This window comes from Rhamphochromis sp. 'chilingali' (genome assembly GCF_963969265.1).
Source record: "Rhamphochromis sp. 'chilingali' genome assembly, chromosome: 10".
Classification (NCBI taxonomy): domain Eukaryota; kingdom Metazoa; phylum Chordata; class Actinopteri; order Cichliformes; family Cichlidae; genus Rhamphochromis; species Rhamphochromis sp. 'chilingali'.
In genome coordinates this window covers 11615450-11641433 of record NC_137937.1, presented here as the reverse complement: position 1 = coordinate 11641433, position 25984 = coordinate 11615450, and the positions used below count along the sequence as shown (strand labels likewise).

At 40.7% G+C, this 25984-nt stretch overlaps 3 protein-coding genes across 3 annotated transcripts; all 3 read right to left on the bottom strand.

The window, feature by feature from the left end:
* Window positions 1–375: 375 nt before the first annotated feature.
* Window positions 376–13305, bottom strand: LOC308404581 (glutathione hydrolase 5 proenzyme-like). The gene is made up of 12 exons (XM_080894714.1): window positions 13051–13305; window positions 12534–12661; window positions 12349–12444; window positions 11391–11577; window positions 11148–11308; window positions 10773–10919; window positions 10408–10538; window positions 8929–9113; window positions 7985–8076; window positions 2810–2916; window positions 2553–2663; window positions 376–2460 (listed from the first exon to the last, which is right to left on the bottom strand). The coding sequence occupies exons 1-12, from the start codon at window positions 13215–13217 to the stop codon at window positions 2314–2316; spliced, it is 1659 nt and encodes a 552-aa protein (XP_080750840.1). The 5' UTR covers window positions 13218–13305; the 3' UTR covers window positions 376–2313.
* Window positions 5454–6780, bottom strand: LOC308403897 (uncharacterized protein; the record flags this gene model as incomplete). The annotated part of the gene is made up of 3 exons (XM_080893694.1): window positions 5454–5506; window positions 5543–6591; window positions 6662–6780. The coding sequence occupies 2 exons, from the start codon at window positions 6778–6780 to the stop codon at window positions 5610–5612; spliced, it is 1101 nt and encodes a 366-aa protein (XP_080749820.1). The 3' UTR covers window positions 5454–5506; window positions 5543–5609.
* A 3582-nt stretch (window positions 13306–16887) lies between the features above and the next one.
* Window positions 16888–18580, bottom strand: LOC308403917 (uncharacterized protein; the record flags this gene model as incomplete). Its single annotated transcript, XM_080893710.1, has 3 exons — window positions 16888–17187; window positions 18269–18361; window positions 18476–18580. The coding sequence occupies 3 exons, from the start codon at window positions 18578–18580 to the stop codon at window positions 16888–16890; spliced, it is 498 nt and encodes a 165-aa protein (XP_080749836.1).
* Between the last annotated feature and the right edge of the window lie 7404 nt (window positions 18581–25984).

Sequence of the window (25984 nt, the reverse complement as noted above, 5' to 3'; positions counted from 1 at the left end):
CCCTTCAGGATTGATTTATTTTCCTGTATTACGAGTAAAATAACATTTTATCTGTGTTGCTGTGAGAATTGATTGCGTGCTGTAGGTGTTCACTGGAAAGTGCGTCAAACTTTCGCTCAGCAAACGTCTCTGCTGAATGTATGAGTCAACGTTTGATCGGATTATCTTGTTCCAACTGCTACAATGTCCCCCACAAAAAATTTCAAACTGATCTATGAGAAACAACATAGACAGGCTGCACAGACTACATTACGGGGCACACATCAATAACAGTGACCTCAGGTTGGAGGGAGAGACCAACAGCAGAAGGGCACATTGGTACATCCACAAAAAAGCCATTACTGCCCGGCTGTCAAACATCGACTGCGACCAGAATTTATTTTTTCCTTTTGTTTACTTTATTTTCAACTGTATATTCATTTTTTAATCATTTTGGTTTTACAAAAAAAAAAAATAGAAACCAGATTTTCAATGCATCTATAACATTTTAAGGTGAAATTTAAAGTACTGACCATTCAACCATTTATTATAAAAATGAGCAACTTTGAAGATGTATCCATTACTATTATACACACAGGGAATATGTTTTGCACAAATGCAAAATTTTCATTTGATATATGTACATAAAATAACAGTGACAAAGCAGCTCATGTGCAAAGGGTAAAAATGCTATGCATGAACAGCTATTTATATGTCAGACATAAGAACCTCTGATCCAAAAGAAAAAAAAAAACTAAAGTTAAGAAGCAAAAAATATTTAGTATTTCATTTTTTTAAAGAATTTTAACCTCCTAAGACCTAAACTCTTTCATGGCATGCATTTTTCATTTCTCTTTGTTATTTGGGCTTTTGGGACCTGATGAATGTAAAAAAATTACCTGATTTTTTTTTTCCTGATTTTTGTTTCTGAGAAAAATGAGATCCACATAAGATGACATTCTATCTAAATTTCGATAGAACAGTGGCAGTATAATGTCCTCGTAAGTGGATATCAGGCCCTTGTAGAGCAAAATTTAGTATGTTGGTCTAGACAAACCAAAATGTGATGTCCACTGATGTGGATGCCATGTCCTAGGAGGTTAAACTGATGCCACACACCCTGCGACCAAATGGACGAATATCTCAATTTAAGACAACATTATGAATTAATCTCTATAGTCTGTTGCCTCTAGATTTTGTGAAGCTGACAATGACAATCGCACCAGTGTTATTTGGTTTAGCCTATTAAGTTTTAATTGTGAGTTTTACAAAGCTTGAATATACAAGTGGGACACGGGCACTGTGAAGTTACCCACTACTTTGTAGTGTTCTATTTCTAATGTCTTATGCCTGTCACCATTTTTTTTTGTTTCATCCATCTGAACAATCATGTGAAGCATAGTTTACAAAACATGTAATCTATAAGACTTAAAGCAAGAACTGAGCCTATAAATCCACCACAATCGAGCCGTTTTCCCACAGATTTCTATACAACTGTCTCTAGCTGGCACGACGCTTAGAAAAAACGCAGGTTTAAGTAATTTTAAACTATGTGCTTCTTTCACTTCTTTTATCTGCAGTCTATGTGAATGATTGTTTTTTTTTTATTCAGTCTATTCATGTCCAAATTTTGGCATCAAACAAAGAATATTTTTTGAATATTTGCATGATTGTGAAATCAACATTTAAGAGAAAGATTTGGCTGTTAAATATCAGACCAACTATTATCCTAAATTGGCTGATAAAAATTTAGATAATGAAATTCAATATCAATATATCCCCAATAATTTATAAAATATAATAACATTTTTTTCAGTTTTTATGATGTATTTGTTTTCTTTGTACTCTTTTGGCTTTATGATTTGAACATTGAATTATTTTATCATTAAACTCAGTTTTATTATGCACATGCCTGAAACACGAGTGTAGTATCATGTACCTTACATATGTATCTGTTGCTTTTACTACAGAAAACCTGAAAGAAATGCCAGAGAAGAGAGAAATGGCAGAAGTACCAGATGGTAAAATGTGTACAAATAAGCAGAAGAGTGAAAGGGGGGGGGTCAGGCACAGTCACAGATAAGGCTGTTGCTTCTTCTTGTGCAGCAAAATCCATCATGTTACTGTTAGAGTCAGTTGTGTCTAGAGGCCACGAGTTCAACTGCTACATGCTTCTGTAGGTACTCAGCTGAAGAAGACAGATAATCAGCATCTTGTTCAATGATTTTCCAGCAGGACAGACACCATCTGCTACAGATTTTGTGGTTTTGTGGCTGCAAGAATTTGTATAACCTTAAAGCTATGCTATTAAACTAACATCCCTGGCTTTTGGCCTCAGTAACCAGCTGCTTTGCCTTTTTTTCTTTCATCAGACCATGCAGAGATACAGCTGTCTTCCTTTTCCACAGCGTTAACTACATTGTAGAAACGTGTTGCTGGTTGATGATTGTGTCCCTTTTTCTTAAGAGCCTCAATTACATCCTGAAGTACAAAGAGGAGAAGAGATTCAGATAGAACAAAAGCAGAATTTCTTATTGTGCTATCATTTAAATACACTGAATATTTACACGTACCTTTTCAAAGTTGGGTTCAAACTTTACTGCATTTTCAGAGTCGACATAAACAACTGGAGTATTAATTGCGTCCTTAAGGCTCTTTCCAAACCAAAGGTGGTTTATGAGCGCCTTGAAGAGAAATAGTAGAATACATTGCAGTCTTTCAGATGGGAAAGTGATGATTAAAGAATGGATTAGGGTGAAAATGCCTCTGACTACAATGTTTACTCTAACACCAAAGAGGGTTTGCATCATTTTATCTCCTGGACACGTACCGAGGCCATTCCAGTAGTGATCATATTCCCACCAGTCGATCCAATCACCAGTGTCTTCGACTGAGACTTCAGCACAACTGGAGCCATAGAGGAGGGAGGCTGCTCTCCTGAGAAATACAACAAAAGCCTTGAGTGACAGCACAAAACTACAATCCACACTCATCACTGTTAGGAGAAAAATGATCACAAAATGATTGCTTCTGAATGATGTGAAGCAGAGGGTGAAGGGCATTTATTCAACCCTGACATGTGCCGTTTACTTTTGTTCAGCATCTGACATCAGACATCAATGTTCACATTGGCATCCTCGTCTTCAAGCAACTTAAAGAAGTCCAGACGCTTTTCTTTGCAAGCTCCTTTCACCAAAATAAAAGCTTTCCGAAAACCTCCGGTGCAAAAGTGTGCCGGTAGTGGTCAGACACGTTCTCACTCCCAAAGCGTAATAATTTTCGCTAGGTGACAAATTGTCAACATTTTATGCTTTCGGGTACCCAACACGTTCCTAAATTACGGCATCGGAAAAAGGAGAGCACATGAGAACCGTTTGGACTCAATCTACACATGTTGTTCATTTTCTAAAAATCGATTTGGAAAACACTATTTTACGTCATTTAACTGCTAATAAAGGTTAGGAATAAGGTTATAGTTAGAGATAAGGTTAGGTTTAGGGCTGGAACACATGGCTGGAACGTCTATTATGGCGGGACCGTCATTCCACTGGAATTCAGCCATAACCCGACCATGAGAAAGCACGTCCGGCGATTTAGCTGAAAACATCGGAAGATCCGTTTTGTCGGCCATCCAAAGGTTTAGCAGTAGTGCACTCTTAGCAGCTGCAGTCTCCACTTCACAATCGCTGCAGCACATGTCCAGCAAAATCGCTGGACATGCTCGTAGGCAAGAAGTGAAGCGGGGAGAAGTGTGGAGGAGAACAGACAATTTTGCACCGGAGGTTTTCGGGAAGCTTTTATTTTGGTATTTCCATTGATCCGTACAATTAATTTGCATATTAGCCTAAACATTTAGGTTTAACATTTAACATTTAGCATTTAGATTTAACATTTAGATTTAGATTTAACATTTAACATTTAGATTTAAATATAATATTTAGATTCAACATTTAACATTTAGATTTAACATTTAACATTTAGATTTAAATATAATATTTAGATTTAACATTTAACATTTAGATTTAACATTTAACATTTAGATTTAACATTTAACATTTAGATTTAATATTTAACATTTAGATTTAATATTTAACATTTGATGAAAAGTTACAAATATTTTACTAAATGTTGTAAAAAATTACTCGAAAAAATACGTTTTTGTAAGGTTTTGAGCTAAATGTGGAAAAATGTTGCCGTTAATTTCAGCATGTTTCACTTTACAAACGGCGCCCCATAGATATCCACAGCTCCTAAAGGTGTAAAAGGTGCTAAAGCTTCATATTAACTAGCTCTAGAATACAGCCGTAGCCATGAATCCCTGCTTTGGTACAGAAGAGCTTTTAGCATTTAGCTAACAATAGCATGCTAATTTTAGCTAAATGCTAAAATGCCAACATGCTCACAACTTAACATGCTAATATTAAATATGCATTTTTATCAGGTATATAAATACCTCAGTTACATCAACATATGATACATCGACAGAAAAGTGCCAGTGTAGCTAAGTACTCACACGTGTTTGTACAGAAATATAGAAAGAAATTTCGAATATGTCTGGACCAATAATAATATCCAAATAGAAAATGATTTATTCAAATGCCCAACCACAAACGCATAAAATGTGCCGCTAAGTAAACAGATTATTTCTAACCTTGGACAGCTTGGTATGTAGACTATTTGAAGTTGGCTAAATCTCTATTACAATTACTAGCAAAAACACCATTCTGTATTTAGTGGTGACTTAAACAATACACAGATGCAAATGTTGGTCACCTTTAAGTTAGGTATAGGTGGGGTACACTGAACGTGACATGTGAAACAAAAAAAATGGAGAACATAACGTCGCATTCGCAGAGGAATGATGGAAAAAAAACATAAAAATTGCTGTATTAATAATATTAATAATCGCTGTATGTGTGACGATGTTTGTGCAAAGTTTTGTTCAGATTAGTCCACCGGTTAAGGAGGTGATAGGGTACATACAGACAGGGTCAGTGCTCTGCGCAGCTGCAGCCCTCCTTATGTGTGCCGGAGGCCCACGTGCCTACTGGTTTTGTTTCATACGTGCCAGAGGCCCACGTGCCTACTGGTTTTGTTTCATATGTGCCAGAGGCCCACGTGCCTACTGGTTTTGTTTCATATGTGCCAGAGGCCCACGTGCCTACTGGTTTTGTCTCATATGTGCCAGAGGCCCACGTGCCTACTGGTTTTGTTTCATGTGTGCCAGAGGCCCACGTGCCTACTGGTTTTGTTTCATGTGTGCCAGAGGCCCACGTGCCTACTGGTTTTGTTTCATGTGTGCCGGGGGCCCCGGTGCCCACTGGTTCTGCGGCTGTTTTCGCTGGGGGGCCCGAGGAGCCCGTCCAGCCTCCTGCTTCGCCTGCTGGGGGGCCCGAGGAGCCCGTCCAGCCTCCTGCTTCGCTAGCTGGGGGGCCCGAGGAGCCCGTCCAGCCTCATGCCACACTGACTGCCACGTCGGCTGGGGGGCCCGAGGATCCCGTCCGGCCACCTGTGGCTGCTTCTCCACCTGTGGCTGCTTCTCCACCTGTGGCTGCTTCTCCACCTGTGGCTGCAGCGCCGCCTCCTGCAGTACCATCACCTGCAGCGCTACCACCTGCTACTGCCACGCCTCAGCCTGAAGCTTCAGCCTCGCCTGGTTCTGGTCCAGCTTCATCCTCACCTGGCCCAGCTTCAGCTTCAGCGTCAGCTTCGCCTGACCCAGCTTCGGCTACAGCTTCATCATCGCCTGGTCCGGCTTCATCCTCGCCTGGCCCGGTTTCATCCACGCCTGGCCCGGTTTCATCCACGCCTGGTCCGGCTTCATCCTCGGCTTCAGCCTCGCCTGATTCTGGTCCAGCTTCATCCTCACCTGGCCCAGCTTCAGCTACAGCTTCGTCCTCGCCCGGCCCGGCTTCAGCTACAGCTTCTTCATCGCCTGGCCCGGTTTCATCCACGCCTGGCCCGGTTTCATCCACGCCTGGCCCGGTTTCATCCACGCCTGGCCCGGTTTCATCTCCAGCTTCATCCACGCCTGGTCCGGCTTCGGCTTCTGCTTCAGCATCGCCTGGTCCAGCTTCGGCTTCTGCTTCAGCATCGCCTGGTCCAGCCTTTGTGTCTGCATCCTCGTCTGGTCCAGCCTTCGTGCCCGCATCCTCAGCCACAGCATCCTCATCTTCACCCACTGCGCCTGGTCCAGCCTCCGCTTCAGCATCCTCATCAGCCTCGCCTGGTCCAGCCTTCGTGTCTGCATCCTCGTCTGGTCCAGCCTTCGTGTCTGCATCTTCGTCTGGTCCAGCCTTCGTGTCTGCATCTTCGCCTGCAGCAGCGTCTTCAGCATCCGCACCATCGCCTGCAGCAGCGTCTTCAGCATCTTCGCCCGCTGCGGCCCCGGCTTCCGTGCCTTCAGCCTCGCCTGGCCCAGCCTCGTTTGGGTCTGGAGCTAAACGGCCATTTTCTAGACCGCTGGCTAGGCTACTGGCCGGGCGCCATCGCCTGAGCGGCCGCCGTTGCCTTCCGCACAGCCGGCCCCCGGACTGCCATCGCCTGAGCGGCCGCCGTTGCCTTCCGCACGGCCGGCCCCTGGACCGCCATCGCCTGAGCGGCCGCCGTTGCCTTCCGCACGGTCGGCCCCCTGAACTTTTTGCGCGCCGTCACGGCCTTCTTCGTGGACGGCCTCCCGAACTCTTTACGCACCGCCACGGCCTTCTTCGTGGCCGGCCGCCTGAACTGTGCTTCGGACTCGGCTCCCCTGTGGGTTTTGTGAACGTTTGTTTGGGACTCTGGGGCCTTCGTTTTGGTCATGGCCCGGTCCCTCCGTCCTGGGCCCCCTGCCACCCGCCCGGGTCTGGTGGTGTGTTTCTGTGGCTGTCAGGGGCCAGCCCTTGAGGGGGGGGTACTGTCATGGTCCTGCGACCATGACTCGGTGACTTTGTGTTTGTGTTCTTTATTGTTATTACTTTCATTATTATTCATGGCTGTTTTGGGATGGTTTGTGTTTGGGATTTTAGATACTGGGTTTTGGGTTTGTGCTCCCTCTATTGGTCCCTGGTGTCAGTGTTCCCCTGTCTCGTCAGGTTAACCAGGTCCAGCTGTGTCTCCCACCTGTGTGTGATTTCCCAGTATCTCTCTGTGTACTTATAGTGTGTGTTTTCCTCTGCTCCTCGTCGCGTCGTCTGTATTCATCCCTTGTGAAATCCCCTGCGTGCTCTCCCTGCTGTTCTCCCTTCATGTTCAGGTTTGCCACTCCTCTGTGTAGTTTATCCCAGTTTAGTTCGTCCTTAGTTCTGTTTGCCATCTCCACTTTATGTCTGGTATTGTTAATAAATCACCCTTCACATCTGAATAAGTGCTGCATTTGAGTCCTCCTTCCACTCTTCACACGGCCGCTGCCCCGGACCGTGACAAGTAAGTTGCAACCTTACTAATTGTTTTGGAACTGTGGAAATTTCTCTGTATTTATGTAACTACATCATAAGTGTGAAGTCTCTCCTTTGGGTCCCAAACTGTCCCAGTGACCTAGATGAGCAGCTGGCTGGCACTGACATTACCTGATTTTGAGGAATATGTGTCTTAATGTTACGGCAGCCTCTTCTGAATCTTTGACATAATTACATAAAAGAAAAATATGTTGTGTCAGGAAAATGATTTCAGAACTGTGAGATAATAATAGGTCACAACAAGATGTGTTTACTTAGTTTATCTTGTTTATCTTGACGTAAGGTATGATAACGTTTTGGAGGGTTTTTTGTATCAAGCTCCTGAGTCTCCCGTTGCTCCAGTTTAAAACTGGTCTCACAAGATTTGTCTAACAATGAGGCAGTGTTTCATTAATCCCACTGCTGAAAGGGAAAATAACAGTTACCACTAAAAAAATAAACTCTTTGTGCCATTAGTAAAAAGCCATTGAAAGAATCCTCACTGTGCCACCTCTTCTGCCTAATGCTCTCCCGTGATTGCTTGAGTTTCATAAATATTAAATGTAAAATGGATCGTGCTGATCCTTTACCTGTAGAGATACTTTCAGCTCTTCTACAGAAGTCATACAACTGGTTGTTGAGGATGATTCCAGTACTTGGAGAGAAGACTTTGGAGCCAAATCTGTAAAGAAAACAACATTAAATCAACTAGATCTACACCCTGTGACGCAGACAACACAAACTCATTCTGCAGTACAGCCATTGTACAAAGCAGCTTCTAAAAATAATCTCTTAAACCTTTTTAATCTTTCAGTTTCAAAGGAAGACACATTTTTGATAGCTGCTTCTGTGCGATTTTTTTCAGTCGCGCGATTAAAAGTTCATAGGTCACGATGCAGGGTCTCACACTATACGGCCCGATGCTCTGATGCGACCTGAGTGCTCACACTGTGCGTACATAAAATGAAGGTTATAACAGAAATTCTGTCGCTCGCTCTCCCTCTCTGTCTTTCACTCACACAGACACGCACACCACCACCATCAACTTTGCTAAATTGCTAATGAAAAACATTGATCAGGCAGCTGTGATTGAGCAGCAGTGTAGATCCAACTATTTTCACGGTTGTTGTGGTCGTGATAATTTTGTGAGGCCACATCGAAAAGGCTCGGATGAGCTTTCCAAAGTTCTACAAGTTGTGCCTCCATCGCTTGTGTCCAAATCACACGCTGCACTGCCGTGCTGCGCCGTCTTTTTCGCTGACATTTGTGTTTGCGCGTGCGCAGTGTGACAAACTGCAGTGACACCCTCGCGACCAAGCGATTGATGATCTGGAGCTGGTCGTGAGGTGTTAATCGCGTCTCGTTACCCCACGTATACTATACGATGCACGACGCACGATGAAGGCCAAAATCGGGCCGATCGTCAAAACGGTCGCACGACTCAAAAATCGGCTCAAAATGGGCCAAAAATCGCACAGTGTAAGCCCAGCATAAGTCCAGCATAACAGTGAAACAGATTCATCCAGACACTGACATGTGGTTGATGCTGCTGGTGACAGACACAGCGGATCCATCTTCAGTCAGCACAGACACATGTGTGGTACCCATGCTCTCCAGATACGGAGTGATGCCGTAATACTGGAGATCGTGAGTCTTGTCGCTGCTGATCAAGATCCGTATGTTGTCTGCAAAGCTACCCTCTGTGAAATTCTTTGCCATCTGTTAGAAGTACAGATGGCAAAAAAACAAACGCATTAGAGAAAATACAGGAATATCAAGACAAACAACAAATTAGAGCCAAATCTAAAAGGGATTTGAGTTCATCTGCTTTTAAAACTCTTATTTGTTACTTATTTATTTCAAACATTACACTGCCTGTCAGAATTATCATGTTGAAATGAAAGATTTATGGGAGAAAGCACTCTATGCAGTAATGTGAAAAACTAAGTACACCCTTACTGCTTCCATAAGAATTAAGAGGGTAAGTAGCAGCCTGATGCTGTTAATCAAATGCACTTGATCAGATGTAAGAGTGAGCACACATACATGTATAAAAGAAGACGTTTGCTAGTCTAGAGTGTTCCATTGCTTTAACACAATGCTACAATCTTCCCACGACTGGAAATTGCTGTAAATTTACCCTAAAGTCAAAGTGTGCATTGCTCAAAGAAATTGATATAAACTAGAGAAAACCTCTAAACTCACAGTACAGCGAGGAAAGACTAACACTAATGGCTTGTTTAGAAGGGTTGACAGAAGAAGGCCTCTTCTCCAAACCACCTCAACTTGAGGAGTAGTGGCTGTACTCTGAGCCCCTCCTGAGCTCCTCATCCTAACTCAGAGGCTAAGCACAGTCACCCTTCAGAGGAAGCTCATTTTCACTGCCTGTATCTCTTCCTTTCTCACTACCCACACAGCATATCATCACAAACACCTCATAACGAACTGTCAAGCACAGTAGTGGAGGAGGGACGGTTTGGGCTTTGGTACCTTGTGAAGCATGTAAAAGGCAGACATTTATTTGCAAACGTTCAGTTTTGCAAATGTTCAGTCATGATCCAGACCCTAGAGAGGGCCAGATTCCTCCACAGTAATGTGAGAGACTGATAAAGCCGTATAGAAAATGATTGTTTTAAGATAGTGTTGCTAAAAGTGGTTCAACACACCACTGAATCATGGGATGTACTTAGTTTTCTACAAGACTGTACAGCAAAGGTCCTGCAAGTTCTTTTTCACATTACTGTACAGTGAAGGGGAAATAATTACTTGATCCCCTGATTAATTTGTAAGTTCACAAAGAAATGTCTCTAATTTATGGTACTTTTGTTTTAACGGAGACAGAATATCAACCAAACATCCAGAAAAAAAACCAAAAAACAAAACACACATTACATAAAAGTTATAAACTGATTTGCCTGTTACTGAGTGAAATTAGTTTTGGTAAAACATGACTTTGTACTTGTTGGAGAAACCTAATGCCTGAATCTTCTTGTTGGTATTTTCAGATACTTACTTTATTTGAGTGGAACTTTGGATCTCGGATATGTTTCTTTAATCCATTGGAAAATTTGAAAGCTTCAATATAACGATGATAATATAATATTTTTTCATCAGTCGTCTTAAGTTCTGAGTTCATTTTATATCCTGAAAATATAAACAATTGTTATTTCTTTTATTTAAAAATATATTCTCACTGTATCACACTTGTAAAGATTTGATAGGACCTGTTTCTTCCATGCAAAAAACACCATATGCAACAACCAATAAATGCAATAATTTGAACAGCTCAGCTCAAAAAATAAAATGATCCAAAAGCATCACATAGTGATTTCGAAGTATAGATGATCAGAATCTCTGCAGTCAGTGTCTAACAGGAACCTTTCATGATGTTGAGGATGAAGCTGAGGATGATTCCTCCGGCAGGGGGCGGAGGGAAGTACATCTGGTACTCTCCCAAAGGAACAGCCCACGCATCAGTCACTGTAACTTTATATGAGGCCAAGTCCTGCAGTGTGAGTGTTCCTCCTGAGCAAAAACATTGAAATAAATGGTTCTGCTAAGCACAACTGAACACAGTGCATCTCATAATCAAAACTTTTAATGGATCCAGACAGCCCACAGTGTAGCCTATGAGGGATCATGGCAGAGATTCACAGAGCCAATTGATTTGTTCGTTTGTAATTAGATCATTGTGCCTGGCAGACATAGAAAATGGTCAGAAAAGAGAGCAGGATAAAACCTGTCTGACAATACCTTCTTTCTGTATGTCACTGATTAAATCCTTCGCTATTGTTCCGCTGTAAAACACATCTGGTCCCTCATTTGCGATCATCTCCAAAGTGTCAGCCAGTTTCTCAAATTTCACAGTATCACCGGCTTTAAGAAGGTTTCCGTTCTCGTCTGAATATAGTTTCCTAAAAGACAAAGACAGGGAGATAAAACATTAATTGCTTGCTCCTCATATTTTTGAACTCACATTGTCGACATATTTCATACCGCAGTGACTGGGTGCTGCTTGTATTGATGGTTGGGAGGTATAGACTTTGGACGTAAGGAAGAGGGAATCCTTCCCTGGCCAGTTTGATGGTCGGCTGAAAGAGGTCGGCCCACGGCAACTTCCCATAAAGCTGATGTGCCTCTGCATAACCTCGAATTTCCCCAGGAACCCCAATCCATCTGCTATCTGATCACAGTAACACATACATTTACTCATGTTTTGAGTTTACTGTAACTCCTTTATCATCCATATGTAGCGCTTCTCTACTCTATCTGAGCACTCAAAGTATTTTATACAACTTGTTCATTCACCCAATCACTTTGCTAGGTTTTTAGTTCTATCTAACTAACATGCATCCGTCGAGCTTCTCGATGGATGCATCAGAGAGCAACCTGGGGTTAGCATCTTGCCCAAGGATATTTGGCATGCAGACTGGAGCAGACTGGGATCGAAACAACCTTCCGGTTAGTAGGTGACCCGCTCTACTACCTGAGCTACAGCCACCCCATGTTTCTATTTGACTATTTGTTTTTACATGTCTACAGTTTTCCTGGTTTAATAATGTTTACACAATATAATTTACATACTTTACTTTCCATTTATGTCCGCCTACATTAACACTAAACTGAATAGAAGATTAATCACTTTGCTGTTCTAGCACGTGTGATCTTGCAGTGCCTTGGGTATGTAACCGCAGCTACTTGAAGTCATCCCTGTCAAAGAAAATATATCTGCAGAATGGTCTGACAGGATCTGCTGCTTATGTCATGACAAACCACCAAACAGAAGTCTTTAAACTTTGAGCCCTGAGCTTGTAAATTCATTACTCAATGTGGAGCTTCTCAAGCCGGTAATTGGGCATGACACATGGAAGATTAAAACAAGAAAGACAGCCTACAAAAGACGCAGGGGAATAAAAAACTGATGCAGAAGTCTTATAAAAGAAAAGCAGCCTACCTTTTTTTACTTGAATAGTGCTGTTACATGACTTAAGCAGGTCAGGGTTCAAGTTTGCAGGGGCGGTCTCTCTGGAATTGATGATTTTCACTTTACCTTTGAAAAGATGAGACATTATAACTTGATTCTTTCCGGCAGGCCTGAAGCGCTGCATTAGAATAAGGGGAGTGAGGGTGTCTTGTTACCAGAGACGTCCATAATTGTGAATATGGACCCCCCTCCGATACCAGCACTCTGTGGATTCATGATTGAGGTGCACAGCAGCGCAGCAATGGCGCCATCTACTGGCGAGCCGCCTTTCTGAAGAATGTCCCTAAATGAACAGAAGAATGTCCTTCATCACTTTGCGTTCCTATTTTCGTTGTCGAGTGCGCCTTAAAAGTAGGGAAATGTTTATGTTTTGCATAGACCGCTGTTTTGCAAATCACCTCCAATTTCCACTCTTATGAAATGTTACATGGTTATGCAATCGCATACTGAAGCGTGCTCATTGAACTCATGAACTCATTACTTGGGTGAGGAGCTGCCTCGTAAATAGAGAAACACCATAATCCTCCACTTCCGTGATGATGATTATCCGGGTTAAGATCCCCAAAATGTTTTAGTGTTTGCCAAACTTTGGTTAAGAAACCAGCATATTTTGCCTTAGTTGGAACATAGTAAAGAGAGCAGTTTGGTTGAAAAGTTTCAAATGTCACTCACCGTCCGATCTCTGAACATCTCCCTGAGTCTGCGGCCACTGCAGCTTTCGAGAAAGTGCCAGTTGGGCATTTGCGTTTCGCAAGTACAGCAATACACACAATTATAGCAACCAAGCAGAGTAGTATCAGTGCGCAACAAGTGTACACTCTCGCCTTAGACCTCGCCATGGCTGTTGTTTCTCTGTGTCACCACTTCATCTGACCGACTACTTCTCTAAAATTTTACAACCTGATGAATAAATTGGGACGTGCTTGGCTCCACCCACCGCGATAAGCGCGCGGAGAGGAGGACAGCTGCTGATCCAGTCTCAGAACTTTGCGCAGAGAAATCATAGAGTTGATAGAGTCGAGTAGCTCGATAAAACATGCTTATTAAAAAAATAGTGCAGCATTCTGGGATTTGCTGGAGATGCACAAAAACATTACAGCTTAAATCGTCAAGAATATGAGGTTTCATGGGAGGGGGGGGGGGGTCTTCTTTTAGTCTGGAAGCTGCTTTTTGTGTGATATCTTCACAAGTGTTTAAGCAAATGTCTGCCTTTTACATAAACCAGCCAGGGCCTGTCACAATGATATTCAGGAAGAAGTCGCAGGTAACAGTGTCATATCATGTTACTATTATGTTGTTGTGCTTGTTCTACAAGTGAGGCTCGTTTAGAAAGGAGAGTGCACAGCTGTAGATTTCTCTGTGGTGGAGCCCAGAATGATTGTACGGTGTCCAGCTTTCGTTTTAACGACAGGAACATATATTATAGACATACTCCAGATCTCCAAAATAACCTTCTTTTGGACCTTATTGCAAGCTTCAAAAATATGATAAAGCTGACAGATGTGCTCTGGAAAGTAAAAATGATTTCATCATCACTAAAATGTGTTTGCAAAAGAATTTGCAAAGTCATGCCAATTCATCACGAAACACTGAATCAAACTCCTTTATAAGTTAAAAGTATCCCTATTAGTATTGGTATTGGCAATAGTGGCCCTGTATTTACTTGGTTTCAGATCAATACCAAAATGTATTGTATTGCACAGCACTACCAAACTCTCAAACCACAGGCGATGGGTGAGCCACGAGAAGGACTTCCCAGCTCAGTGAAGAGATTATGAGACAAAAAATGGATATAAGTCCATTGGGCTATTACTTTACCTTCAAGGTAAAGTAATAGCCCATGGCAAATTTGGAAACTGTTGGCAGTTGACTATCTTCAACACATCTGCATTTGTTTTGCAATTTTCAAGTAGGCTCATGTGTTAAAACTACCTGTGCAAGCTCAAAGTACTTCCCAAAGTCTGCATAGGCCCATCTGCTCAGTGTCCTCCTCAGTCACGCTGGTTACCATGATTTCTGGTACGATTCAGTTTAACTTACACCCACAGTGTATCAGTGGAATTCAGCTGTGTGTGTGTGTGTGTGTGTGTATCAGTGGACATAATTTTATACATAGAGGTTAGAGTGTGGCTATGAAGAAAGCTTTTCTTAAAAAAAAAGTTTAGGGACAGTTTAGGACATAATTACAAAACTTGTCCCATCCTGACGACCTCTTCCACTGTGATCTGGACCAATCTGTATTTTGTCTCTTCTACACCCTCCAACTTGAACTTAAGTATGTGAAATATACTTTTATCAAGATTAAAGAGAGTACTGCTTGCTACTGACTTTAATGTAAATTAACTTTACTGTTAACATTCCTCGTCTTTTACTTTGAAAGGTACAAATAGAAATAGTATTGGACATTCCTTTCTTTGCTACAGGCCGGGTGGGCTCCTAGTAAAGTTTGCAGTATTTACATCAGTGTTGTCTGAAGCCTGTCCATCACAGACAGTGAATCCACCCGTTGGATCTTTTAATGAATTTATTCGATGGTTCTTGGTTCCAGTCAGCTCTGTACATTTATTCGCCCCAGTCTTGGTTCCTGTATGACTGTAGCACACACAGAGTGTGTCTAGTAGAAACTGAAGCATAAGTTACATGACTCTTCTATAATTAACACATCAACTGTGAGCATTCCCTATTTCCCTTACCTCTCTCTCATGTTGGCCACACACCTGAGACTATTCAGACAGATCTGTTGATCACAGATAATTATGTTGTTTTCTAAAGCAGACTTGCATTTGACAACTGAAGAGCATTTTAGGCCAGTAAGTTTCTTTCTGGAATCAGTGGGCCATTCAGAGTTCATTGATGCACGCTCATTAAATGAGACCACCTCTTCCTTAAAAATAAAGTCTGCCAACTTTGACAAGAAATGAGTCGAAACACAAGCATTTTAAAAAAAAAGTAATAAGAAAAATGTATGGATTTATTTGAACTGATGAAAGATGAAAAGCATTCAGTTATGTTACACGCAATAACTCCATTTGATGTTACATCTTTATGATATATGTGATCAGTGGGAGCAGATGACTCCTCAATCCCTCATTGAAAGACCTTGTGGTTCATTAAACATGCATCTCCCTCCCACCATCACCACCAAAGAATATTGTAAATACAATGCAGCAAACAAAGTGGTGGCCTTCCTGTACCGTGTCACATTTCTGCAGTTTCAGAACCTCAATAGAAGCCCCACATGGACCAGAAGAGTGGTTTTCTTTGTCATCACTTACCTTCCTTAGGTTTTTGTTTCTCCTATGCCAAACAAGAATCTATTAAAGATCCTTTTTTGTCTACATCTGAGTAGGTGGGGCGATCGTGGCTCAAGAGTTGGAAGTTCGCCTTGTAATCGGAAGGTTGCCGGTTTGAGCCTTGGACAGTTTCGTTCGTTGTGTTCTTGGGCAAGACACTTCACCCGTTGCCTACTGGTGGTGGTCAGAGGGCCCAGTGGCGCCAGTGTTTGGCAACCTCGCCTCTGTCAGTGCGCCCCAGGGTGGCTGTGGCTACAATGTAGCTTGCCATCACCAGTGTGTGAATGTGTACACTCTAAAAACTATTGTTTAAGCTCAACAAAAAAAATTAACGCAACAGTTTCCATTAATCTTTTTGCGTTAAGATAACTTGTGTAGAAATTACGTTGAACCAACAAACTACATTGAGTTAGAGGAATGAACTTTTCCTCTATAAGTAAAGGTAATTTTAATTACCATATACTTAATAATTGGTAACTTAAAAACATGTTTTTAAGTTGTTTACTCAAATAATTTATGTTCCTCCAACTTCTTTTTCCATATTATTCAAAACTGTTTTTTAAGTGTTATGTAATTAATGATAGTAGTTACGAAAACATTTTTTTAAGTTAATCATTTAAAATATTAAGTAGCTGATTTTCTTCATTATCATCATAATTTTAGCTTTTTCTTGTTTTTATTATTGCACTAGCTTTTAAGAATTGAATGAATTCCACATTTTTAAGCAATTAACTTTTTTTATTGTTTGTACAGTTTGTACAATTTATATTTTACTTTAGGCAATTCAACACCTTATAGTTAAACAGTGAAAATAAACCAGAAATCCACTTAGAAAACATTTGTACTAAGTGTTCAGTAAATGTTAACTTTCAGTGTTCAAACTTTCATGCAGTAAACACATTTAAGATTAATTTTACACATACAGGACTCAAAATGGTTAACAATTTTTGAAACAGAGTCAACATGTTTAACATAATGCTGGTTCATTCATCAGCACATCTCTTTGAGGATTAAATGCAGGATAAGTTTTAAGGACAGGGTAGTACAACAACTGTCAAGACACATTTCTTGAATATAATATCAAAAATAACTAGATAGAAAAAAATTAGTGTCTTCTATTTTTTATCAACACTATCATTTTTTTCCCAGTGGACTTCCAAATACAAAGTAACACAATCTGAATAAAATTTCTTAGTGCTCAAAACAAGTGACATCTTTAGAACATACTGTTCTTGAGACTTACTTTTGCACTGGCTCTCAGACCATCAAGATCAAGCAACAGCTTCTGAAAGACTTCGAAAGTATATTTCAGTTCCTTGCAATAGCTCAGATTGAGAGCATATATTATGCCCATGAGTAACGCACAGCAACTTGGGATATCCGGGCCCTCCAGGATTTTTGTTCCTTCTACCACAATGGTTGCAGTCTTGTGGTCAGATCCAGGGGTATACCGGTCACCGATGATGGCAATTTTCATCACCTGCCTTTCTAGGTTGGCCTCAAATTCTTCTGTGTCCTTGTAAAGCACATTTTAAAAATAGGTTAGTTGATTATAGTGTTGCAGGAATTGCTGTCTTGTGTGTGACTGGGTGCAGTAAGGAGTGTATGTGATGTGTGTGTGAGCATGCGCGTGAAGGAAACGCAGGGCGCGAAAGAGGGAAAAGAGAGAGAGAGAGCGTGTCATGGGTAGAGAGGGCGACCGGGAGCAGCGTTCTAATGGGCTACAGGCTATGCAGTGTGTTTTCAAAGTGTGCAGTACTGTTATTAAAGCCTCATCTCTTCAGTACTCTCCGGTGCCTCGGCTGATTTCTGTCTGCCTCACTACTCCACAAAAGTGAAGGGAGTTAACCCCGGAGGAGGACAAACTTCGGCCCTGGAGGAAGCATCTCCCCTCGCGTCTCCCGACCACGGTCAGAGGACTGACGGCGAGGAATGGTTAACAATAGATTAGACTTTTATCCTTGCTGAATCTTAATAATTCAGAAGATCAGTGCACACACACACACACACACACACACACACACACACACACACACACACACACACACACACTGACCCAAATAGGATGCATCAATAAGCATGAGACAAAATTATGGTATCATAAGATAAATCAATAAAAACAAAGCCCGTTTTTTGTTTTGATTTTTTTTAACCACACAACATGAACAACATTTTCTATGACCAGTTTGACCTGCTCTACCTAAATCGATTTCTAACATGGGATTTACTTGCTTAATGTGAGGTTCACTTGTGTAGGCCTAAAGACAACATTCTAGTTTGTTTTTAAGAAAACTAAACAACAGTATGCCAGGTTTGGTCATCAATTTAGAATGTAAAACTAAGGAAAACAATAAACTCAAATCGAACATATACATAATTATTAGCTTTGACATATTGGATTAGCTGAAATGATTAAGTGAAACGCTACAATCATTAGTTGAATTGTTCAAGGAGCCTTTTGCCATGCCCAACACCTAAGCTGAATAGGCCATTGCTATGATATTATTGGTCAGGGTGTGACCTTAAGTGAAAAATATTTACAAATTTACACTGTGATTGTGTGGATTTATTTGTGTTTAAGATGCTGAATTACTTACACCAAACTCCATGAAAAGGTCTTCTTCCTTCTCTCCAAGGTATGTGATAAGGCAGGGGATGGCTACTTCTCTGCGCATTTCAATTGTATTGTGCTATTCAAGAAAAAAAAAGATAAAGTATGAGTATAAACTACATGGGTGACTGCCAACAAAGTGCATTTCAAAGATAACTCAAAGTGCAACACAAAGTCTAAATAGTTATCATACCTCAAGAAGCATGTCCTTGATCTGCCTGATTCTCACTCCTTTAGCTCCTCCCCTTGATGAAACGACATCCATCAGTTTTGGGATGCAATGGTCAAGTTTAGCCATTAACGTGGATTCCAGGCTTACAGTGGTTATTCTCTTGAACTCTTCCTTTATCTGTAGATGACACAAACAGAAGAATTAATCCTTGCAGACAATTAGCTATATTGCATTAATGAATGTTCTAATACATTAGTTAAAGAGGAACAACTAAATCTGTATGAACCACAGCAGTAAAATGGACAACATCAAAATGGCCCACTATTACTGATTGTTTTTTCCCCATACTCTTTAAATGAGTCACTTGTGAAAACCTGGACCAGTTAAATACTCTGTTATAGGAAACTGCAGACTTCACCAAAATTATCTTTAAAAGAAACCTGTTGTTTTTAAAGCATTTAGGATAAACTTGCTTTAAACTGATAATCCACCACATTCATCTTTTTTTTTTCTGTAATGTTGGAGTCATGTTTCTGCTTATTTACTGTTGCATTCAAAAATATTTGTGTATGAGAATGTTTATTTATTTATTTTTTTACTTTGTGCATTAGGATTAAGATTGTAATCAGAAAATCAAATATAGAACATATGGGGAGTGATATGAGTGTATTATGTATGAAATGTAAGAGAAAATTTTTGTTACCTGTGTCGCATCAAATAATGCAGGCCAACGCTCCATGAAGTTCCTGATAGCGGGTGCCTCATATACGATTTCTTGCCTGCGAAGAGAGAATGTCTTACCCATTTTCCCTGCAATCACCTGGCAATTATCCCTCTTCATCACTTCACACAAGAGGTCCACTCTTTCCTTCTCCAAACTTCCACTTGTTTCCCCTTGAGGATGTGGAGGTAGGTAATTTACTTCAGCCTTTTTAGGCTTTTTAACATTTTTAGCAGGAGCCTGCTCATGTGCTGGTTTCCTCTTGAGTGAGTTCACCACAATTTCGGGGCAGCCAGTACCTCGAAGATTGGATCTGAAGTTGTTCATTTTATATTTGAGGCGCTGAATCCATCCATAACATCCATGAAAAGAACCTGGTTCTTTGAGGCAGGGATGTTTTTTAGTCAAGGTCTCTGCTACTTGATTTAGTTGTGCACTTGATGGATAAGCAGTGTACTCAAAAATAGCCTCAGCTAAACTTCCAAGGATGTCTGGAAGTAGTGTGATGAGATCTTTAGTACCAAAAACAGTCCCAGAACAAATGAAGTTTTGATTGCCGGACTGCAGCAGAATCTCCGTACTGGTAGAGAAACGAGGGATTGGAAATTCTATGGGCCATCCATTTGATCGCTGGACTGGTATTTCTGTCTCTAATTCTGAAGAGACAGGCAATGTGTCATGTGACAATGCAGATGAGCAGGCATCATCAGAAAATTGAAGAGGATCATCAGCAAGGCTTGTAAAGGATCTGTCTACATCTGTTAAGGTCAGAGTTAGTGTAGGAGGTTCCTGGATATAGATCACCTTGATAGTGTCCTTATCCTTAATGTCAGTTGTTGAAAGCAAGGAGAAAAACTCATTACCAAAATCAGCATCCTTGTAATGAAAACAGAAATCCCCAGAAATCCTAAATGTATCTTGAACAACTGAATGAAGTTCCTCAACTGTTCCAGGGATTCCAGATGGTAATGCCAGTTTCTCGACATCATGTTCTGAAAGAATCACTCGTAGATGGGCTGGTTGTGACATCTGTAATAATAAAAAAAAAGGTTTAAAATGTTTCAGTGAGCACCATAACAATGAAGGTAAGTAAAAAATGCACAATAGCGTTTCCCACAGAGTTGGCTTCACAAAATACCAGGCCAACACCAAACTCTATTCCTTCTAATTTTTCTCAATCTGTTTTAAATGAAAACATGAAGACTACATTATAACAACGTCAACAACAATATCATACTATGTTCTTGCACTTTATTTGCATCTTGTACCCACATCTTAATGTAATGTCAAGGCTGATCATCATATAAAAGTTACAAATGAGAAAACCCTGTTACTGTCTTTTTGTTCTGGACTTTTGTTGACTTCCAAATTTGACAAGTCAAGGCTATGTTGGCATTCTATGGGACATAAATGTAACGTTTCAGGGTTACAATGCTTTTTCCACCAAGCATGTAAGGTGTTAAGGGGAAGATATCAGACAGCTCTGATGGCTCTAGCACTTTCACAGTGTGTGTTTTCTCAAGAACATAGCTCCTGAGATGCTCAATTGACCAAGCACTTAAGCATTTAACAATGAATACAAGCATGCCCTTCAAAACAACTATTTGGATCAACTCTCCAAAATCTGTCACACCACCTGTCGAGCCATTAGCCAAAATCATGCCAACTGCATACTTTGTGCCGCTATAACATACATTGTTGGCTATCTGAATGCGTGTTTCACCAGCAAATTTAGCATGCAGTGCTTCCTTGATGTCTTCTCTTAGCACAGTAACATCTACAGTAGACTAGAAAAGCGCTATACAAATGCAGGCCATTTACCATTTTACCTCCTCCTCCAAGCTCACAAGGTCTTTCAGCAGTGGCTCCAGTACAGTACTGTAACCAAATCTTTTCACATCATCAGCCTTGCAGAGAATTGCTAAGAAGATGGAGGTCAGTGAAGATCTGAGCTGTGCAGGAATATCAGCTATCACCCAGTACACAGCAGTGACTTTGTGTTTTTTCCTTGACGTACCCAAGGGATTGCATATTTCAAAGTCATCAATATACAGAATAATAGCAATGGTAGGATCTTCTCCAGAAAACAACTCATTTGTTTTATAATAAATGCCATCACAAAATTGCCCTGTACTGTGTTCCATCTTTACCTTGAGGTTTTTCATCATGCAAGATCAAATCCTGGATCTCTTTCCGTGTCATAGCCTGAAGCAATGACTTCAGAATAGGAACATACTGGAAGCTTCTGTCTGCCTCCCTACTAAGTGCATACTCCACTGGTTCCACTACAGCAAACTGCTCCCTAAAATATGCCCTTCTCTTGTAGGCAGAAGAAAGTGAACCACCACTACACAAGGTGGAGGTAAAGGGGTTGGCCTCACAAAGCTCTGTCACCATATCTGACACAACAGATTCATCTATCTCACAATTGTTCTTCCTCAGACAGGACTGTAAAATCTCTTTTATGAGGGGGCCTGATGCTGTTTCGGTGATAAAGTGTAATTCCTCAATAATCTCATCAATACACTTGTTAGATACGTTAAATTTGCTCTCCAGTTTTAGAAACAACAATGCCATGTTTTTTTCAATGATATTTGGTAGATCTCTCACATCATCATCGTTACCTTGACCATCATTGGTAATCGATAATTCCTCATCCTGAACATCCATATTACTACAATCTTCTGTGTTTGAAGAACACACATACCTTTTTAACAGGTTTTCCTTGAAGTCTTGCAGTGAATGAGGAGTATACCTTCGGCTTCTGTGGGAGGCAAATGTTCCATAAACATTAGTGCTGAAATTGCAGTTTTTAAATACACAAATGACCGTTTCGTGTTTTTTCAAATGTCGACCAAGGTGCTCGAAAAACATTTTTTCTGTGGAGATTGCACTGGTGCTACAACACTGGCAAGTGAAAGACAGAGTTTCTGCAGATGTGACTCGTTCCTGAGTTTCCTGAGAGTGATTTCTTGATAGATGTGATCTAAGGCTACCCCAAGTTTTGAAGGAACAAAAACAATCTTGGTGAGGACATGGGAGACATCCCCCTCCATAACTATGGCGTAATCTATAATGTTTTAGCAGCCCTGTTTTTGTAGTGTTTTTGTAGTTAGAAATGTACACATTTTGCACACCCAGCCCATTTTGTAAAAATGTGTACTAACTTAACAAACTACTAATGACCCTAGATAATCATACTATGTACAAACTGCTTACGTAAAGTCTTAATGTCAAGTAGGTTTACATAGCCTATGCCAGAATGATGCTGTCGGAATCACATTAACAATATTTCACACAACCTGTGTTAGAAAAAGTAATAAAGCTAGATACAACTTTAAAGATCAAGAACAATACATACTTTAAGCTGTATCACAATAGTAACCACAATAAAATGTAATATTATTTATGGCGTCTCGTTATGCAAGTTTTATAAAGACATAAAATAAGTGAGCCAGACAGAAAAAAAAAGGTTTCTATGGTTATCCCACTGACAAAGCTATTCACAGCTTAAAGGCTTCTAATGTTGGTTTTTAAAAAAAGTCAGCCTAAAAAAAGTCACAATTTCTGATCAAAATTAGATTGCATTGTGTAGCAAAACTTCAACCATGCTTTTCCTAGCCACAGCAACACTATCTAGCTAAAGACTTTTGTCAAATGAAACTTTATAAGTCTTAACCACACCTGTGCTAAAGTTTAGAATGGCTAGCATTAGCTACATGTGGTAGTGTAAAATATTTCCTCAAGTGTATCAGCATAACATCATACACAAATCCACCAATGTGACTAGCACAAATCCTTTGCTTTAGTAGAACTGTTATTTGTAAATTAAATGTTACTTACCTTGAAATTTCTTTTACATAAGCTTGCAAGTCCGCCATGCAAGCACAGTCTTAATATGTGAATTTGCCCGGGTACGTTAAGTGGGTAGGGGAGGGAACTTGAAATCAGAAGTTAAAATGGAGAAAAAATAAGTTATCTATTCAATTTCTTTGAGTAATTGCAACTTGAATTTTGTTTTGGACACATTAATATTGGGATTTAATTTCATATTACATACAAAATTAATTTGATGTAATTACCAAAATTATTAATTCATCACAACCCCAAAAATAAAGTTTGCAACTTAGAAGATCTATCTTAATCAGTAAATTGAATTTTTATCTTGCAACCATGGATTTAATCAAGTGGTGGTAAACGGCCCGATGAATTAGCGCTTTGGGGTCCTAGGAACTAGTAAAGCGCTATATAAATACAGACCATTTACATCTGAGTAAAGTGCTCAGGCATTGAAATTAAGTTTTAATTCATATGGAAAATACCTGATTCATTCACTATCTGTGTATAAAAGGCTCTGGGAATTTATGTTCTGCAATATTGTGTGGGGTGGAGCCATAGGAAATGACGTAGGCGGAAGTTTAGGGTACCGCGCAGTGTTGCCAACTTAGCGACTTTGTCGCTATATTTAGCGAGTTTTCAGACCCCTTAGTGACTTTGTTTTTTTTTAAACCAAAAAAAGTCGCTAAAAAAGACGTGAAAGCGCGTATCGCTTTTACTCTGAACAAGCAGCGGGTGCTGTAACGCAGTCAGTTCTTTTACTCTTTTACTCTTATGCTGTTACTCTTATGCTGTTTTGTGTGTGTGTTTACTTATAAACACACACACAAAGTAACTCCACCAGAGTGCCTATTTCGGGTCACTTTTGCCGGTCCAAGCCCGGGTAAAGGAGCAGGGTTGGAATTGTGACATTAAAAAAAACAATAATTGCTAAAATAAATTTAATTTGTAGTTCTAAATAAACTCTAAATGCATTTAGGACGTTTTTTTACTCACTTTATGTCTCTTCCACGATGTTATTTCTCTCTCCAACAACATAGGTTACAATTAGATTAGCATGACCAATTTTGCAAATTAGGCGATGACGTCATTTAGCGACTTCTAGCGACTTTTAGGACAACCAATAGCGATTTTCCTTACTGAGGAGTTGGCAACACTGGTAACGCGCTGCTAATCCAGAAGGGGAGATTGTTTTCCGTGTTAGTTCTGTTTACCTTGTAAGCTATGTTCCAGGGGCCCGTTCTTCGTACCTCGCTAAGTAAGTTAGCTGGATTAGATTGTTGACGATTTCGCGTGATCTTGGATCGTTCGGTTCCCCGAAGCTCATCCGGGACTTGCTGTCATAGCAACAGAGCCGTAAGCGTAAACCTGCTCGGGAGCAGGTTTACTTTATGTAAACAGGATTAGATCGCGGCCACGCAGGCATGTCCGCTTCAGTTATACGAAAGCAACAGCGATATTCCACCACTGTTTCCACCATAAATAAATAACATCAATGTAACTAAAGATAATGCAGCACTTGATCCTGTTATTGATGTCACACAGATACATACAGGTCATTTCCTAAAAAAGGGAAATGTACTATTAACATTCTATTACATGTATGTGATTATTACAGATGTAATTCATATTTCAGAGTAGTAATAGTAAATTACTTCATGTAAGCAAGATGAGAGACCACGGCTATAAAAGCGAAGGTGGATTTGGGAAGCCTGTCGCAGCCATGTCCTGTCCGTATACGCGAGCCACCCATTGCAAGGTGCAAGATTGATAAGGAGAGTCCTCAGAATTCAGCGTATATTGCGGGATAGACAGGATCCTTTAGCTCAGCGCGACAGTGTGCTCATTGAGAGATATCGATATTCCCGTGAGGGTATTATTTACTTAACCAACTTGTTGACGAGGGGGTGCAGGACCACCACCTGTCTTTTTTTTTGCTCTGCCCTTTTCTTGGTTGCTGTTATGAACAAACTAACAGATTATTCCAGGGTCTCTTTCCAAGAGACTAAAAGCAATATAAGTGATAAATATTACCATTCTGTAGAATATTCTTATATTTCACTTTTACTTGTTCCCATGTTCTAGTGGGTCCTGTTGTGGCTCCAATGTGAAAGGGGATATAATATAACATAATTTAACATAATATAATATAATGTAATATATTATTGGATAATATAGTGTAATATATTAAATCTACCCTACCGCCTACTGGTGTTGGCCAGAGGGGCCGATGGCGCGATATGGCAGCCTGGCTTCTGTCAGTCTGCCCCAGGGCAGCTGTGGCTACACCTGTAGCTGCCTCCACCAGTGTGTGAATGTGAGAGTGACTGAATAGTGGCATTGTCATGCGCTTTGGGTGCCTTGAAAAGCGCTATATCAATCCACTCCATTATTATTGTTATTATTAAATTACTTACGAGTTTAATTTGTCAGCAACTTTCTGCCAGCCCTCTCTCCTTGCTTTTGCAGCCTTTGCAGTGTTCCCTTGCGTTCTGATTAAACTCTGAAACTCCTGAAATCCCTCACTCAAGAGTTCTTGCTCTGCTGCCGAAAAATACCGAGCGCGCTCCTTCGACATTTTCGCCGACCAATCAGAGGGTTGCCGATCAATGTTTCTACTATTGATGCGTAGCCCCTTTTACGACACCCAGTGATCTCACATTACTTCATCCAGCTGTACTAATCGTCAACAGCAGGTGTGTTCGGAGAACCGGGATAGCGAGCTCACGGTTAGCGCGATGATTTGGTCTTGGATGTGTCATTTGATCTTGGATGTAGTAAGCCACGTACAAAGAACGGGCCCCTGGGCCCTGTTTCAGAAAGCCGGTTTAGTGCAAACTCTGAGTAAGTATACCCTGAGTTAACGAAAACTCTGGGTTTTCGGTTTCACAAAGCGAGTTTAGATTAATTCTGAGTGAGTTACTATGACGACACACTCCGTGAAGCTAACCTGCCCCCTAGCAGGTTTACTT

What these genes read in the sequence shown, in the direction of transcription:
- LOC308404581 (XM_080894714.1), bottom strand. Translation starts at nt 13,217, where the DNA reads ATGGCGAGGTCTAAGGCGAGAGTGTACACTTGTTGCGCACTGATACTA. An exon ending in CACAATTATGGACGTCTCTG is followed by an intron (nt 12,445 to 12,533) that starts GTAACAAGACAC and finishes ATCTTTTCAAAG; the next exon opens with GTAAAGTGAAAATCATCAAT. An exon ending in AGCAGCACCCAGTCACTGCG is followed by an intron (nt 11,309 to 11,390) that starts GTATGAAATATG and finishes TTTGTCTTTTAG; the next exon opens with GAAACTATATTCAGACGAGA.